Source organism: Fundulus heteroclitus, chromosome 9 (assembly GCF_011125445.2).
Source record: "Fundulus heteroclitus isolate FHET01 chromosome 9, MU-UCD_Fhet_4.1, whole genome shotgun sequence".
NCBI lineage: Eukaryota > Metazoa > Chordata > Actinopteri > Cyprinodontiformes > Fundulidae > Fundulus > Fundulus heteroclitus.
Window position 1 is genome coordinate 7,587,684 of NC_046369.1, and position 13,651 is coordinate 7,601,334.

The 13,651-nt window shown below is 39.4% G+C and overlaps 1 protein-coding gene across 2 annotated transcripts in view; it reads left to right on the top strand.

Moving 5' to 3' along the window:
• hmcn1 (hemicentin 1) overlaps positions 1-13,651 on the top strand; it is a 130,193-nt gene that overhangs the window by 92,898 nt on the left and 23,644 nt on the right. For both annotated transcript variants that reach the window (XM_036140937.1, XM_036140936.1), the window contains 18 exons: positions 1,260-1,357; positions 1,442-1,720; positions 2,321-2,517; positions 2,677-2,758; positions 3,593-3,729; positions 5,656-5,797; positions 5,922-6,066; positions 7,051-7,178; positions 7,269-7,425; positions 8,612-8,733; positions 8,835-8,999; positions 9,187-9,294; positions 9,949-10,086; positions 10,257-10,391; positions 10,600-10,869; positions 12,274-12,464; positions 12,611-12,824; positions 12,928-13,062. In XM_036140937.1, coding sequence (XP_035996830.1) covers positions 1,260-1,357; positions 1,442-1,720; positions 2,321-2,517; positions 2,677-2,758; positions 3,593-3,729; positions 5,656-5,797; positions 5,922-6,066; positions 7,051-7,178; positions 7,269-7,425; positions 8,612-8,733; positions 8,835-8,999; positions 9,187-9,294; positions 9,949-10,086; positions 10,257-10,391; positions 10,600-10,869; positions 12,274-12,464; positions 12,611-12,824; positions 12,928-13,062 — 2,843 coding nt within the window. The remainder of the gene's footprint in view (positions 1-1,259; positions 1,358-1,441; positions 1,721-2,320; positions 2,518-2,676; positions 2,759-3,592; positions 3,730-5,655; positions 5,798-5,921; positions 6,067-7,050; positions 7,179-7,268; positions 7,426-8,611; positions 8,734-8,834; positions 9,000-9,186; positions 9,295-9,948; positions 10,087-10,256; positions 10,392-10,599; positions 10,870-12,273; positions 12,465-12,610; positions 12,825-12,927; positions 13,063-13,651) is intronic.

The following is a 13,651-nucleotide window of genomic DNA, read 5'->3' on the forward strand; positions in this document are numbered from 1 at the left end:
TACAGTCCAATGATATTTGTCATTTGTATGTAGCTCATCCTTTGTAGGGATCAGTAGGCTTTTCACTGTGTGACACCAGGGGAGCATTCTTTTGGCTCAGGGACACAGAGTGGCAGTTTTTGGGATTTGAACCCGGGATCAAGACGCAAGGCCGCTACTCTAAGTACTGCCCTGTGCTTCGCAGAACCACATTTTAGTCTATCTCTCTTCTACCTTTGCACCTCTAGACAGAAACCTTTTCTCATTCTCCTTTACCAAATAGCTCACAGTCAGATTGGATGGAGATGGCCTGTGAACATCAATTTTCAGTTCTTACCACAGAATTCAAGTGGCATAAAGGTCTTTGAATGGGCTCATCTGCCTAATTAATCAGTGTTGTTGTCCTGCTGGAAGAAGAAACCGCCCAGTCTCAAGTAGTTTTCTTCCAGTTGTGCCAGTATTTAACTCCAAACATTTTCCCAAAACCTCTGAGCAGCTCTTCATGTCTCTATTAGAGAGTATCTACACCAGGGGTCACCAACCTTTTTGAAACTGAGAGCTACTTCATTGGCGTTGTGTCATACGAAGGGTTACCATTACTGACATTTTAACTAGAAGAATCAGAGTTCATCCTAACTTTATGTAAAATAAACACATTTTTCATGCTTTGTTATAGATATTGTCATTTTTAAATCTTTATAAATGCAAGTAAACAGGAAGAGTAACCGAATAAAATTAACTTTTAGATGCAGCTCACTGGTGGATTGTGCTGTGTTTGGAACAGGCTTGTGGGTGCCACATGTGGTCCTCGGGGGCTACTTGGTCACCATGTTGGTGACCCCTGATCTACAGGCCACCACCATGTTTTCCATTGAGGCTGGTGCATTCAGGCTAATGTACAGTGATAGTCTTCCTTCACACAGTATGTTTTGTATGCAAGTCAGGTTGTTTTATTTTGGTCTCATCTAACCAGAGTTCCATCTTTCAGGCATGGATTTCTTTCAACAGGGGTTTTCATCTTTGCAGTCTATCACAAAAGCCAGATCTGTATCATGCACAACTAATAATTGTTCTTTTGACAGCTTCTTCCACCTAAGCAACACTCTGCAGGCCCCTAGAGTTCCAAGGGGCCTTTGGTGTCTTCCCTGATTAATGTTCTTCTTGCTCAGCCTTGCATACATACTATTTATATTTCCTGTGCATGTTTCTGGACTACGGCATAGTCACATGTGAAGATGAAAATGTTAAATGACAGAACATTGTGCCCTCATGTGTACCAGGATTACCCGAATCCAAGTGTCAGATGCCGGAAGCTATACATGTGTGGCATCAAACAGAGCAGGAGTTGACAGCAGACATTACAGCCTACAGGTTCACAGTGAGTCTCTTTGTTCATACATTTCGGAGATTCAAGGAAAAATTAAGAACCAGCGGTAATGAGTTTCTAAAACCCCGTCTTCAGTTCCGCCTGGTCTGGAAGGAGCAGGAACCACGGAGGACGTGACTGTAATCAAAGGACATTTGGTGTCGTTGCGCTGCGTTGCTGACGGGAGCCCAACTCCTGCCATTTCCTGGCTCAGAGATGGCGCGACTTTAACGGCTGACCACGGCGTCGTTCTCCTCGGCTTTAACACCACCTTACAGTTCAGCCCGGTCCAAGTTAATGACACTGGACGCTACAGCTGTATAGCTCGTAACAATGCTGGTCAAGCAACCCGTCACTTCAACCTGAAGGTCCTAGGTGAGTGAAAGCAGACTTTTATGTTTCCTGACTGTTTCTACTGCCTCTGATGTAGGTATGCAAGTGAAAAGTGAAGTGACATTGAAAGACACCAGAGTTTCCCCTGGTGCCATTTTTAAATGTTTGACTTTGTTAGCAAAGTCCTTGGAGTTTTCTATGTGATGTGGTGTGTTCCCCACCAGGGGGGCTAAAATACTAGCAAGCTGTTTAGCAATGTTATATGTTACTGAATTAATGCTGCTGACAATGGGTCTGAGTGGTGTTTCTTCCTTGTGAATTTTAGGAAGTCCATATAAGCATGGAATGTCTTCCCCTGGATATAACCTATAATAAGATGGGTGGTTAATTACCTTGTCTTTTTCTAGTTGTAGGAGTTGGTAGGATCCCTTTTCAAGGACTCATACGTGTTGGTGTCACTCAATAGAGTGACACCTTTGTCTGCTGGTAATATGGTAATGCTTTGGTCCTGGCTAAGCAATCTTATGGCTTTCCTTTCCTGTGGTGTGAGATTGGAGGGAGGGAGTTTGGCGCTGGATAGGGTAGCTGTTATTTTCATCCTTTTTTTAAGCTTTTTTTTTCTCTTTGCGTTGTCCTTTTCAGACCCTCCACGCATCAGGAGCACTGATCAATCAGCAGAAGTTTCTGTCGTGGTTAATAATGTCCTGGAGCTCCTCTGTGAGGCCACAGGTATCCCAACACCCACTCTGACCTGGCTGAAGGACGGGCGCCCACTCCCACAGACAGACAGCCTGCGTCTCCTCCGTGGAGGGGAGGTACTCCGTGTTACCTCAGCACAGGTTGGTCTCTGCAGATTTAAACTGAACCCTGTGCTCTTTTTGTCAACAGATATATTCTGTTATCATAAAAATTAAAAGAATTAAAGAAAATGTTACCATAAAATGAATGGTAGATCAGAAGAACATCATGAATTCCTCAGATTTTTTTCTCTCTCACAGCTGGAGGACACAGGCAGATATAGCTGCTTAGCCAACAGTCCTGCAGGAGATGATGACAAGGATTTCCTGGTTCGAGTGCATGGTGAGTGACCAAAAGGCCATATTTTAGGACCGAGGTTTCTCCTACTGTGTTGTCTCTGGTCTTTGAGAACGTAAAATTTGGGGTCAAAAGCCAAAAGTGTTTGAAAATTCAAAAGAAAAAAATCAAAGTTTAAAGCTTGTGCACTAAAAAAAAGCTTTCTGAATATCATCTCAGACGTTTTTTATGAAACAAAACATTGATTGTTCAGCAAGAATCATAAGAATCACAGTTGCACCAACCCATTCATAAAGGCTCCTTGTCTGTAATAAAAGTTCAGCTGAATTGTGATGCTTAGAATCAGAAGTATTAAGATCTTGTTGCAGCCTTTTTTTCCTGTGCAAAATTGTTTTTCACCATCCCTAGGTTTAAGTTGATTTACCTTGTGTATTAGTTATTTCTTGTTTGATAGTGAATAAAAATAATTGTAGCTTCTAAAATTAGTTTTAGACATTAATAAAGAAGTCTTAACAATTATCTGTTTAGTCACGATTGACTAGCTCTGTAAAATAAATAAAAAAGGAAAAAAAAAACATAGGAGTAGCTGGAATAGAATTCAGTATATCTCAAGTATTGATCCAGGACTTTGCTGCTTTGCATCAGTCATGCTTTTATTGTTATTATCATTAATTTATGTCTGAATCTATGGCTCAGTGGCTTACCCCCAACCTTCCCCAGCAAATTGATTTATGTTAAAGAATAAAAATTTACAGATGTTTTATAGTTAATTGAATACTTCTGTCTAATGAACTTATGACTAGTGTTACTAATAATTAATAAAAGACATAATAGTAGTTAATTTTGATCTCCACATTTTTCTGCTGTTGTATCTCTCAGTGCCGCCCAACATTTCTGGAGAAAGCAAACCTCAGCATCTGTCGGTGCTGCAGAACGGTCAGGTAACTCTGGAGTGCAAGTCTGATGCTGTTCCACCTCCAACTTTGACCTGGCTCAAAGACGGCACTCCACTAAAGGTCGGTTACTAAAAGCATCACTAGAAAGAATAGAATAACTCTTTTTTAAATAGAATTCCTTGTATCTTAAAGGGGCCTAGTCACGCACCATGACTTTATTAGTTTCTATGGCAGTTGCTCTCCATGGTTGCAAGGTTTTCTGATTGAATTATTGCACCCTGTTGACTTATTATATCTTACTGTATTTATGTGTTTTACACTTTGTTTTTGCTGTGTTTGTTAGTAAATGAAGTGCTTTTGTGTACATTCACCATTACAAGACCATGTAACCGGAAGTGCAATATTGCGCATGGGCGCAATGAGTAAACAAGGAGAAGCAATGGAGACCACAGACATATATGCAACGTTTTAATGAATAAACACAATCACAACTATATGTTAATTCTTACCTTTGAAAGGTAATGCCAGTAGATTTGGTTTATAATGTGAAACGGTTGGTACAAATTCATGCTGCACACGATGAGGCATGTTCTCCATTATGCCACCTGCAATATGGCAGCGATGTTGACGTGCAATTCAGCGCTCAACAAGGCACCTACGAATATATCTCTGTGATGGAGGTGTGAAAAAGAGTAAGGCGATACTGCAGGCAGGTGGCACAACAATGTTTATATATTGTAAAGCTCTTCAAAGCAGAGATCCCGATACTCAAGCCAGACACTGTGTTTACGTTTAAAAGGTTTATTAAAGGAAAAAAAACATGGAGCAGGCAGACGCAGGCAAATGTAAAATAACAAATCTGGGCAGAGCCACCGTGGCAGTATTCAATTCAATTCAATGAATTCAATGAATACAACGAGAACCTGGTCAGAAAAGTTGGTTGGCAGGCAAAGATAAATGCTGATACTTACTCACCCGATGGTTTTCAGACAATCTGGCAGAGACTGGCTCTGGAAGGCAGGTATTTAAAGGCAGAGTAACAGATTAAAGCCATGCATGTAATAAAGGTCAGCGCAGGTGTAGCTGCTCCACTAATTAACTGAGTGAAGCATGACATGTATGGTGGTCATGCTCTTTTCAGGCTCAGAAAGTAAGTAAGTAAAGTAAGTGAAGACTAAATAAACACTATGAGGACAAACATTTGGCATATATTGTTTTATTTGAAGATGACTAGATGTTTTTTTGTGTATTCTTTTTATGGTCAAAATACATGACTAGGCTCCTTTAATGGGGAAATACAGTGTATCACCAGAAAGTGACATTCAAACGTAGAGCATCCAGGTAAACATAAAAGCTGGGAATAATAATTAAAGTGAAATACACAATACAGTAGTGCCAAATACACAGTGTAAGGAAATACTTCACAGGTATGAAGAAAGTCAACTCTGATTTAGAGCACACTGAACTGCTGCTGAGCTGCTGAACTAGAACCCATAAACTCTGCACAACATTTGCACATTTGCACATTTTGCATCATTGCATCTCCATCTAGCATTACAAATGCTGCCAAACTCTTAGTTTTTAAATGCATTATTGCACAAATGCCCTTTGCACAATCGAATTCTGTACATACAAATGTTTTTTTTAAATACTCACCTGTACACTGTGACTTTCTCCTGCATTGTTTACATTTCAATTGTTTTACTTTTAAATTCAGTGCTGCACCTTATTCTGTATTTTAAATCTACTGTAAATTACAAGCTGTATTCTTGCACAAATGCTCTTGCACAATCAGTTCTGCACATGCAAATGTTTTTAAAAAAATATTCACCTGTACACTGTGACTTCTCCTGCATAGTCTACATTTAAATTGTTTACTTTTAAATCACTGCTGCACCTTATACTGTAATTTAATTTTATTGCAATTTACAAGCTGTATGCAACGAAATTTCGTTCTTTACGCACTCTGTGCATACAAAATGACAAATAAAGTTGTCTAAGTCTAAGTCTGATTTATATTTGTATTGATGTTTGTCCCATGTGTAGACGTCACCACGACTTCGTATTCTGTCCAGTGGACGCTATCTACAGATCAACATGGCAGAGCTCTCGGACAGAGCTCAGTATACCTGCGTGGCAAGTAACATCGCTGGCAAGACCACTCGACTGTTTAACCTCACGGTCAATGGTAAATAATAAACACTGAGTGGAAAAATTAAGGAATTAAAAAAATGCTTTTTAAATTTCACAATAAAATTTGACATTTTATAAGAATTAAAACAACTTGTTAATATGAACATCTGTCTCATCAGTGCCTCCAACTATCAAGGACGGCTCTCTGATGGTGTCGGCTCACATCAACAAGCCAGCGGCTCTTGAATGTGTGGTTAGTGGAGTGCCACCGCCTCGAGTCACCTGGAGGAAAAATGGAGCCATAATAGCAGAAAATAGCCCCCGGTAAACTGTGTTATTTGTGTTATGTGCTCATCCCAGTGTTGTAGTCAAGTCACTATGCCTCGAGTCCGAGTCCAGGTTCGAGTCTCCAGTGTTCAAGTCCAAGTCATTAAAAAAAATCCGAGTCAAGTCTGAGTCGAGTCCTTATTGATCAAGTCGAGTCCAAGTTAACGTGAACTTCTATGCTCCTTGAATGCACCCTCAAAATAGCCAATACAAATAACGGAATAATATGCTATAAGGCTATAACACTGTAATATTGCATACTATGCACATACTGTAGATATCAGCAGGCACAAGTAAAATCCTATTGATGGGCAAACTCTCTACTGTAGGTGGCGGCATTAGTTAGCCAACCATCATAGCAGTTAACGTTAACTTAACGTAGCATGTCACTTACTTTTCTGGGTGCAGTCTTGACAGATGTCTATTGAAATTTGAGGTAGTCCCCAATGTCTCCTCAATTGTTCTGTTACATATGGAGCATTTTGCACTCCATTTTCTGCCAATGCAGGTGAAATCCTTAAATGCGAAACGGACAATCTTCCGGGCACTCATCTCTCCTCCAGACATGCCGCAGTGAAAATTAACGTTCGTTGTAGGAACATGCCGTGACGTGTGATGTATGACATGAAGCAGTAACATTCCATTGCACTAATAATTTAGATATTAAAATCATACACCAAATAATATTCTAATGACATATTAAAATTATAGCCTAATGATATAAAAAAAAAGTTGAGTCTTTTTCTCAATTTCCGAGTCAGAATGATCTGAATGTAGGAGTCCGAGTCCAAGTTCGAGTCATCAGTGCTCAAGTCCAAGTCAAGTCACGAGTCTCTAAATTTAGCTAATGACTCGGACTCGAGTTCGAGTCTCGGACTCGAGTACTACAACACTGGCTCATCCTAAACCATCTTTTCACAAATATCCTAAACGTCAATGCCCTGATGTGGTATCATGTCTAATTTGTCAATATTTACGCAGATATACATTTGCAGAGGATGGGTCTTTACACATTCACTCAGCTCAGGTGACAGACTCCGGGCGCTACCTGTGCATGGCAACAAATCCAGCTGGTACAAAGCGCAAGAGGGTCGACCTTCAAGTTTATGGTGAGTAATAGACATGTATGAACAAATCAATGCTGAAGAGAAATGCAGTCATGCTGTAACTATACAATCTTTCCCCCCCTCATCTTGCAGTGGCTCCCTCTATTGCAAACAGTCGAACCAATGTGACGGTTCTTGTCAATGTGGAAACCACTTTACCCTGTGAGGCCGCCGGCATTCCCAAACCCACCATCATGTGGCAGAAGAACGGTCGAACCATCAGTACTGAGCAGAATCAGAATATGTACAGGTCTATTCAGGTTTCATCCCACTCTTTACTCATTTATGAACATCATCTTTTTTTTTAATTTTTAATCCTTATCACTTTTCTCTTGGCATATTTTGTGAAAGGTGTGTCAGGATTTACAGTTCTTTGCAAAGATATTCTGAACCTTTTCACATTTTGTCAAAACATATTCACAAACATCAGTGTACTTAATTGGAGATTTTACAGCTTAAAATAATATATAACCCTGATTTGTTTCACATACACACATATTTTACAAATAAAGTTTGTGTGACGGGGATTGGCATTCAGTTCCCATGCTCTGAAGCACCTTAAAAACTAACACAACCAAGTGCTATAAGGCCTATAATTTATAAACAGAGTCCACTTGTTTGTGTGTTAAATTAGAATTGGATTATTTTCAAAAAAGCATCCCTGGCTTTGGAAATGTCACACTGCAGTGTTTATTCTGTCTTCTAAAAATGACAGCAGTATTTCTCAGGAAACCTAGCAAAACATGGCTGCCCAACAACACTTTTAGTTTTAGTCATGCACCCCACAGATCTGATTGTAATGAAATAGTGGCAAAGATAAATTGTTTATGGTTGTTTGAGGAAAGCCATAAGATGCAAAATGCAAAAATTCTCCTTAAGGTGGAGAAAGCAATCCTAGTGGTGCATGTGTTGGAGGCAGTATAAGTCCTGAGACTACTTAATGCATTAACACATAAAACACAGCCAGAGCTACAATGGAATGGTTTTAGATGAAAATCATTTCCATGTGTTCGGATGAACCAGTCAAAACGTGGACTTAAATCTACTTTACAACCAACCTGACTAATTCTGAGCTATTTGGCCAAGAAGAAATGACAAAAACCTGTCTTTAGAAGGGAAAGGGCGGTACAGTCATGCTCCAAGAGGCTTGATTGTTATTTCCAAAAAGAATCGAAAACTTGTAACCTTTTCTCTCTGTTTAACAATTACACTAAATCTGTTTATCACATAAAATCCCATTGACATACAGTGAATTCTGTGATTGTAAGTGAAACGTGGAAAAGTTCATTAGGTATGATGAATACTTTTTTTAACCTAAAGAGTTTAAGTAATTTCAAGGGCATTTTTATGTCACACAATTTAAGTTGTAGTTGATGAAACAAAGCATTGTACCACAGCTTTTCTCAAAAATGTTTTTCCCTCTCGATTATTTTCAGATTGCTCTCTTCAGGCTCCCTGGTGATTATAGCTCCCACAGTGGAGGACACTGCAGAGTACAAATGTGTGGTTTCTAATGAAGCAGGAGAAGAATCCAGATCCATTACTCTTTCTGTCATTGGTGAGAAAAACAGTTGTTTACAGATTGTCATTCTACTCAGTAACTTGGATCAGTTTGGCTTTTTAGATTTTATCATGTTCTTACTCTGCATGTTGTCCTAGTTCCTCCATCCATAGCAGACGAACCCACAGATCTTGTTGTGACGAGACTGTCCCCGGTGGTTATTGCTTGTACTGCAACTGGTGTGCCAGAACCTGCAATCCACTGGAGCAAAGGTGGCATAAAGCTACTCAATAAGGGCGAAGGATACAGCATTCTGCCAACAGGTAACATTTTTATTCATGCAAACAATATTCTTAATTTTAGCCAGATTTCAAACGGTAGCCCACTAAATTATTCATGCTTTACGTCACTTTAAATGCTTATTAGCTATAGTTTGTCTGTCTGAACTTTGGTAGCTGACATGAAGGATATAAATGTATCTGCAATTTTTTTGTGTTTACCTTCACTCAGGTCAAGTACAAATCCCTTCTGCTGAGTTCAGTCACGCTGGACGCTACACCTGCATGGCCGAAAATGTCGCAGGCTCCACCCGCCGAGAAGTGGAGCTTACCGTGCACGGTAAGAATATGTAGGCGGTAACAAGCTATGTCGTTAGAAATGCTTTGTAAATTGAGTCAAAACATAATGCGTGACATAATTAATGTTTCAAAATATCCTACATCAAAATGAGGCATAGGATGTTGAACTTCTTTGCAAAAAAATATCATCATTGTGAGTTTGTAAACTCCGTTTTTAAGTAAGATGTAAAATCAATTATGGAAGTGCATTGGCATAGAGAATTTTGTGAGCTATTAATTAAAATCTGGTAAACGAACAGTTTGTCAATCTTTTTCAAAATACTTTGTTCAAAAGGAGCAAACATGTATCTCTTAAAATTGATAATTAATTACCAAAACTGTTTATTATTACACTGGTAATAATAAACTGTCAAATTGTATTTGGTCTCTTCCACCGGTTAGTGATCATCATCACAGTACTTTAGTACTGAATGAAGTATTTAATATCTAACTACACAAAACATGCCTGTGTGTGTTGTGACCATGCAAGCTATGAATCTTTTGATTTTAGTTTTACTTCTAAACGGTCATTCTGAAGCTGCCAGGAAGACAGACATAAGTACATCCGATAAAGCAAAAATTGTCACTGTGCTTCACTTTAAAGTGTGACAGCCGATAAGTAGCACCGTCATCTTTTCTCCATTCATCTCTTCAGAACTCCCAGTGATCCAGTCCCATCCCTCAACACTGGATGTGATTCACAACGGTCCCGTTACTTTGGCCTGCAGAGCCACAGGATCACCCAGGCCCACCATTACCTGGCAGAAGGAGGGCATCAACATACACGCCACTGGTAACAGCTCCTTCTACAGAGCCTTGGAACAGTATTAATAACCTGGAAACTTAAAGGCATAAAAAAATGACATGTTTTTTTACAGGTTTATTTTTAATGTGACAAAAAAATTAAAGGTTCAAGAGGTATGAATACTTTAACACATAACTTGATCTCTTGGTTTGCATTAGGTGGAGATTACACGATACTTCCTGATGGAAGTCTCCAGATCTCCAAGGCGTCGCTGTCGGACTCTGGCACCTTCATTTGTGTGGCTCAAAACCCGGCAGGAACTGCACTGGGAAAGACCAAACTCAGAGTGCAAGGTGGGTGACACACTAACCTAATAATAAGGATGCTGAATAAAGTCCAGTAAATAAAACTGTAAATTTATCACAAGTTTTTGGCAAATGTATGCTTGAACAAATAAAACCTTTAATATAAGGAGGCCCTGTTATACTACTAGCTTCTGATCACTAACAATGTCTGAGTGCGGCAAACACATCTACTTTCTGTTTGCATGGCGTGCTGCAGTTACTCCGGCGATCCGTTCAGCGGCTCAGGAGTACCTTGCACCTTTGGACTCCTCTGTGACTCTTGAGTGCCCCGCTGTGGGCTCCCCTCCGCCCTCCATCACGTGGCACAAAGACGGGCAGCTGCTGAGTGACTCCGTACGCCAGCGGTTGCTCGGCTCAGGATCCCTGCAGATCGCCTTCGTTCAGCAGAGTGATGCTGGACGATACACTTGCACTGCTGCCAATGCTGCCGGCACTGACAGCCTGGATATGAGACTCACTGTACAGAGTAGGTTGTTAACTGGAGCTCATGACCTCACAACTAAACCTGCTTTGTGATGCTTCGCAGACCTTTTGCTGTGGTTATAGGGTGTGTATTTATAGTTTTCCTTATTCCTGGCTAACATTTAGCACAATTCCTTGAAGTAGATGACAATAATGAAGTGTAGCAATTTAATAAACAGATGAAACTATTTATTTTGGATTATATTTGTAGCAGAATGTAATGCAATGTCGGTTATCACAGGTCATATTCATTCTTGTATTTTATGTGCTTCATTTCTGATATATCTGATTCTTATCAAGATTTTGTCTTTTAAATATAGTAATTTCATGTAGTGCTCCAATAAAAATCTTTTTTTTTTTTTTTTTGTCAGGAGGGAAGGGTAGTAATGATTTTTAATGATTTTCTTATATTTTCCTATATTTGAGACCTTTGAGTTATCAGAATCTCCTTAAACTGGTATTGGCAGATTAAAGCTTTGCAAATAAGCCACAAAATTAGGGGATATGTTCATCTTTATTTTTAAGTGTAATATTGATGTAGGAATATACAAAGGAATTCCAAGATTTTCAATTACTGCTTTATACACATAGCCTGTGGTGTCTGCATTTGGGGCCAGTGGGGCCTGGCCCCACCAGATGTCGCTGTGGAGCTCTATGTTCACAATAGTCAGTGGGACTTGATCGTTCTTTATAATGAACAATTCCCTTACCTACAAAATTCTGTTATAAACATTTGTGTCTATATATCTAAGTCTGGCCTCAAGCTTGGATCGTCCAATCAAAATACAGGAATTGCACGCATTATGTTTACGTTCTGCTGGATCGTGTGTGATCATCTAGGCAAGGCAAATTTATTTGTATAGCACATTTTGGTACAAGAACAATGCAAAGTGCTTTACATGATTAAAACATTGGAAAAATAAAAACAGAATAAAAGCAAGAAAAATGAAAACAGTTGGAATAAAATGTAGGAAAACTTTAGCAAAATAAAACACAGTAAAATAGAAACCAAAAGCAAATATTATTCTAGTGTTGGTTGTCCTTGCTAGCTCATTGGAGGGTTGATGTGAATCTTTTCTGTTCAATAAATGAACAATATGAGTGAGCCTTTTTTTGTAGTTTTATGTATAAAGATTCAATTACATTTAGCTTATATAAAATTGATTTTCCAGCACAGCTTATTCTAATGTATCTGTTTAATTTAAAATTTATGAAAGTCAGGTTGTATGTATGCGTCACAAAAAAATTTGCTGCTGCATATAGGTGTTGAGTTTTTGTGCCCCACTCAACTTACCATGCCAGAGACGCCACTGCATATAGCTATGGAGAATTCAAGAAAATCAGGTAAAAATTAAACGACTTTAGGAGCTAATGCATTCTTTTTGTCCTTTTGATTTTTTTTTTTTAGTTCCCCCATCCATCCGCGGTGGAGCGCAGGAGGTTGTTGTTGTGGAGAAAAGCCAGGCTCGGCTGATGTGTGTGGCAGAGGGCTTCCCACAACCCAAAGTCTCCTGGAAAAAAGATGGGACTCCTCTCAGCGAAAGCCAAGGGGAGTACACCATTCTGCCATCGGGGGAGCTGGTTATTGACAGCGCGCAGGTATCAAACGAGCGGACCAGGATTGGCTGCTAATGTTTGCTAAGTTTGCTCATCTCGTCAGATTTAATTACTCTCTCCCAAGTATACACAAGTTTTTGTGGGTCAACAAGATCCTTGAGTTTAAACAAAACACCTCTCCACTCCAGCCTGAAGATGCCGGCAGTTATTCTTGTGTGGCCACAAATTCAGTCGGGGAGGACAGCTGGACCGTGACGCTGGCGGTTCATACTCACCCCTACTTCACTCAGCTGCTCGCAGATGTTGCTCTGAACAAAGGAGAGCGACTCGTTCTGACCTGCGGCGCTGGTGGAATCCCACAACCCACAATTAGATGGACCCTGAACAACAAAATGATTCCAGGTTGGACTTGTTAAGAAATAAGGATGTTTTCGTTGGTGTTGTGGTACGTTTTTCAGATGTGTTTGTACTCTTAATGTGTCTTCTCTGCGTTTTCCTGCTGTAGTCCACTATGGTCAGATCAATGGTCACAGTGAGCTTGTGATAGAGAGAGTGAGCAAAGAGGACTCTGGGACCTACACCTGTGTGGCCGAAAACAGAGTGGGAACTATCAAGTCTCTGGGATTCGTCTATGTTAAAGGTAAACAGACTTTTATGAAACACTCTTAAAGAGTTTCCTAATAATTCCTATTCTAAGTAAAGAATCCAAATTTTTATTTTTATTTTTTTGTGGAGGCTGAAGCTAAGGGCTAGTTTTGGGGTAAGCAGCCTTTACAATTCCAGGAGCCATTTTTACCCCCACATCCACTAAATAGCATTGGTGTAATGCCACAATACCTACTTGATGCTTAACATAAACCTTATTTAGCTTTTAATTAAAATGTGTTTTATGCTCAAAGAAGCCTTATTTTGATATTATGTTTAGTTTTTGCAACTAAGAAAAAAACTTTTACAAGGTGAAAATTAATAGATTTTAATGAATGTATCAATCAATATTTATGAAAAATGTCTTGTTTGTGACCTACTGAAAATGAAAAAAAACAACCCGAAAACAATATTCTTTGTAACATTAGCTTCTATTTTTATATTGCACGAAGTACACAGAAAACCTGCTAAATATGCCTTTTTTTTGTATTTGGTCATATTTAAAAAAATTCCCCTTTCTATATCATTTTTGGAAAGGTGTTATTAACAGCTGGTTTGAAGAGCCACATGCGGTTCTGGAGCCA